Raw genomic sequence first — 2965 nt, 5'->3', positions numbered from 1 at the left:
TTTTTTTTTATCGTGAAAAATAAATTCCCTCTCATTTAAGAAAAACAGACTACTTCCCTGTACAACATCCCTTCGAAACAAGACGAAGTTACAGGGTCGCATCCCCTTTGAGCTGCATCATTTTCGTCGGCAATAATTTTCGATAAAATCAATATTTACCATGGTTAGACCATCGTACGCTCACACTCACACACATACACATACACACGTACACGTGTTCACCATCGTGCGTAGACCGTTTTATAAAAAAAAAAAATTTTTTTTCTCCCTCTCTCGTAGGTACGACCTTTGTACCCCATACACTTGATATACGCTAACAATATAATAATCTTATGTAACCTACGGACGTTAAAGCAGATAAGATCACTTTGCGTTCTCCTTCCATGCAGACCATCCGGACGTTTGCTTCGTGGTCTCTGTTGATGGCCCCTCAAGCTCGTCCAGCGTAATTCGGGGGGGGTGCGGGTGAAATTCTTTGTCCTCGAATAACTTCATCCACTTGATCGACCTGATTTTTTTTCTCTTTCCTTCTCGTGTTCACTTGTCTTTTAGAAAGTTATATCGCCAGGTACAATCACGAGATGGTATACGCGATCTATTTAATATTAATAACACAATAAGTGGGAGGGAAGTGAATCGGAGGGGATAAATGGCCAATTTCAACAAAACATATTTCCCTCGAAACAAAACAATTCATTATGAACAATATCTCTTTAAGAGTTTTTTCCTTTGGGGTATAAATACATTTTCTACGAGGGTTGATGAATTAATTATAACTTCACGCCATGATACGCCACCACGTGATTGTACTTAATAAACTTGCGACGTTATTATAATCACAGCTCCGAAAATATTAAATATGTTTTTTTCCCTCTATCAGCAGGAAACGAAGTAAGAATCAGCTCGCGGATTAGGAGAAGATAGCGAGATAAGTGGAGCAGCGTGTGTGTTCGGAACGATTTCTCGTACGATTAAAAAAATTTGTTGTTTGAAAATCTATTCGATATAATGTGTCGATATCGTTTTCTAAAATATTCGTAAAATATTTTCCACGCTATCTCTTCCATCCCCTCGCACGCGATCCGAAGCGGAAACGAAAATTCGCGTAACGAACACAGTGTGCCGCGTATTATCTCTCTTCCTAATAACATTAATATTTTAATCTCCTTATAAACGCGTTCGAAAACGTTTTTTTTTTTTTTTCTGTGCGCTCGTCCAGCTCAAGAGCCACTCTTGTTGTCCTCGTCGAGGGGAGACGTTCTCCACACGCACGTTTCCCTCGTAACGTATAAAACACACCTTATACCTTTTCTTCTTCTTTTTTCTTCTTCTTTCTTCCACCTGTTTTTTCCCTTTCGTATTTTTTCTCTTTTTTTCTTTTTTTTTTTTTTTTTTTTTTTTTTTTTTCCCCCTTTTTTTTCCCTTTGTTTTTTTTTCCTTTTTTTTTTTTTTTTTTTTTTTTTTTTTTTTCTTAATTCACGAGGTATACAGAGATAAGATGGAGTTCGTGTGTGTGTGTGTGTCGAATATATATTTAAATATTAAGAAAAAAGTTTTCAGGCACGCAAGTTGGGCAGGGGAGCAGCTCGCAGCGATTTGGAAGAGGACGCTCGCGTCCGTGAGTCCCTCCCTCTCGTTCGTTCATTGTGTATTCGTTCTTTTTTTTTTTTTTTTTTTTAATCACCACGGAAACATTGGATCGATCTCCCTTCTGTATGTGTACGTATGCGTGTCTATGTATGTATGTGAGTATATGTGTTTGCGTGTGTGTATAAGTGTTTGAATATATTGTTCGCGTGTACATAGAGTTCCCCTTTTTACTAATTGTTTCTTTTTTTTTTACTCGGTAAGAAGACACAGTCAATCGGGAAGAGGATTGGACCCGTTGTTGATGCTACAGCAAAACTTTCATTTTATCCGCGGCTATAAAAGTAGGCGAGTCGATTCGGTCGGCGATGGCTAGGAGGCTTGATTATTTGGCTCGGTGAAAATCGCTCGAAAAGAATCGTTGTTTAAATTCGCTACGAGAGATCCAGACATCGAAACGTTTTAATACATCGTACACGGTGTCGTTTCTTGAGCTTTAGGCAGTCTGCGAGTTGGGGAACAACTCGTTAATTTCTCCGCTGGGTCTCTCCGCTGGTCTATACTATACTCGCTACAATCAGCCGTTAAAATCGCGAAACTTGAACAAAGGGATTCTCGAAAATAGGTCTCTTAGCGCACATTATAAATAGATAACCAAAATGAATATCATTATACGAGATATTTAACAATTATGCACGTCATAACCATCACAGCCAGGCCGACCTTAAAACTACCATCAACCGGATGCGAGACCTAAACTAGTTCGCGAACACTGGTCAACGAATTCGGTGTGAAACCCGAATATGAACCCGAAGAAGCTTCCTATCCCCGAGAGAGTTTATCGTTTATCGGACAGAGATAGACAGAGATTCACTGATACGGAGAAAGAAAGTGAAACAGAAATAAAGATAGAGATATAGAAAGAGAGAGAGAGAGAGACAGAAAGAGAGAACTTAGAGAACCAATTTCGCGGCGAAAGGGACTCGATGGTACGCGAGCGTCGTTCAGGACACAGAGACACGACCGTTCACGTGTCCCGTGCCCCTTTTTAATACGAGTGCTGCGGCTGCAAAGACGAGACTCAGCTGTGTGGAGACGTGTCCGACCCCTGACTGTTGCCCAGCCCTCCCATTCCAGATTGCGAGGTGAGCCTGGTGGCCGACTGCGAGGTCGTGGTCGTGGCCACCGTGGAATGTGCCAGACTGTGATGCCTTCCGGTTTCGGGCACCAAGTGTGGCGTACGACTCGAGACTGGCGGCAGGATCGAATTGGCCGGCCAAGGGTGAAGGGACGTGGTGCTGGGCGCGCTTGGCACGCTCCTCGAGTGTGGCAGCGAGTTCGACAGATTGGCCAGAGGGTGATGGGCGGAAACGGAGAT

At 42.1% G+C, this 2965-nt stretch overlaps 1 protein-coding gene across 1 annotated transcript in view; it reads right to left on the bottom strand.

Annotated features, from left to right (window-relative positions):
* Positions 1-27: 27 nt before the first annotated feature.
* LOC102670825 (small conductance calcium-activated potassium channel protein-like) overlaps positions 28-2965 on the bottom strand; it is a 13948-nt gene continuing 11010 nt past the window's right edge. The window contains exon 7 of the mRNA XM_031513745.1: positions 28-2965. This exon is cut by the window's right edge and continues 7 nt beyond it. Coding sequence (XP_031369605.1) covers positions 2669-2965 — 297 coding nt within the window. The 3' untranslated portion in view covers positions 28-2668.

Source organism: Apis dorsata, unplaced genomic scaffold (genome assembly GCF_000469605.1).
Source record: "Apis dorsata unplaced genomic scaffold, Apis dorsata 1.3 scaffold_731, whole genome shotgun sequence".
Taxonomy (NCBI): domain Eukaryota; kingdom Metazoa; phylum Arthropoda; class Insecta; order Hymenoptera; family Apidae; genus Apis; species Apis dorsata.
Note: the sequence above shows the minus strand (reverse complement) of the source record. Positions and strands in the feature narration are given on the sequence as shown.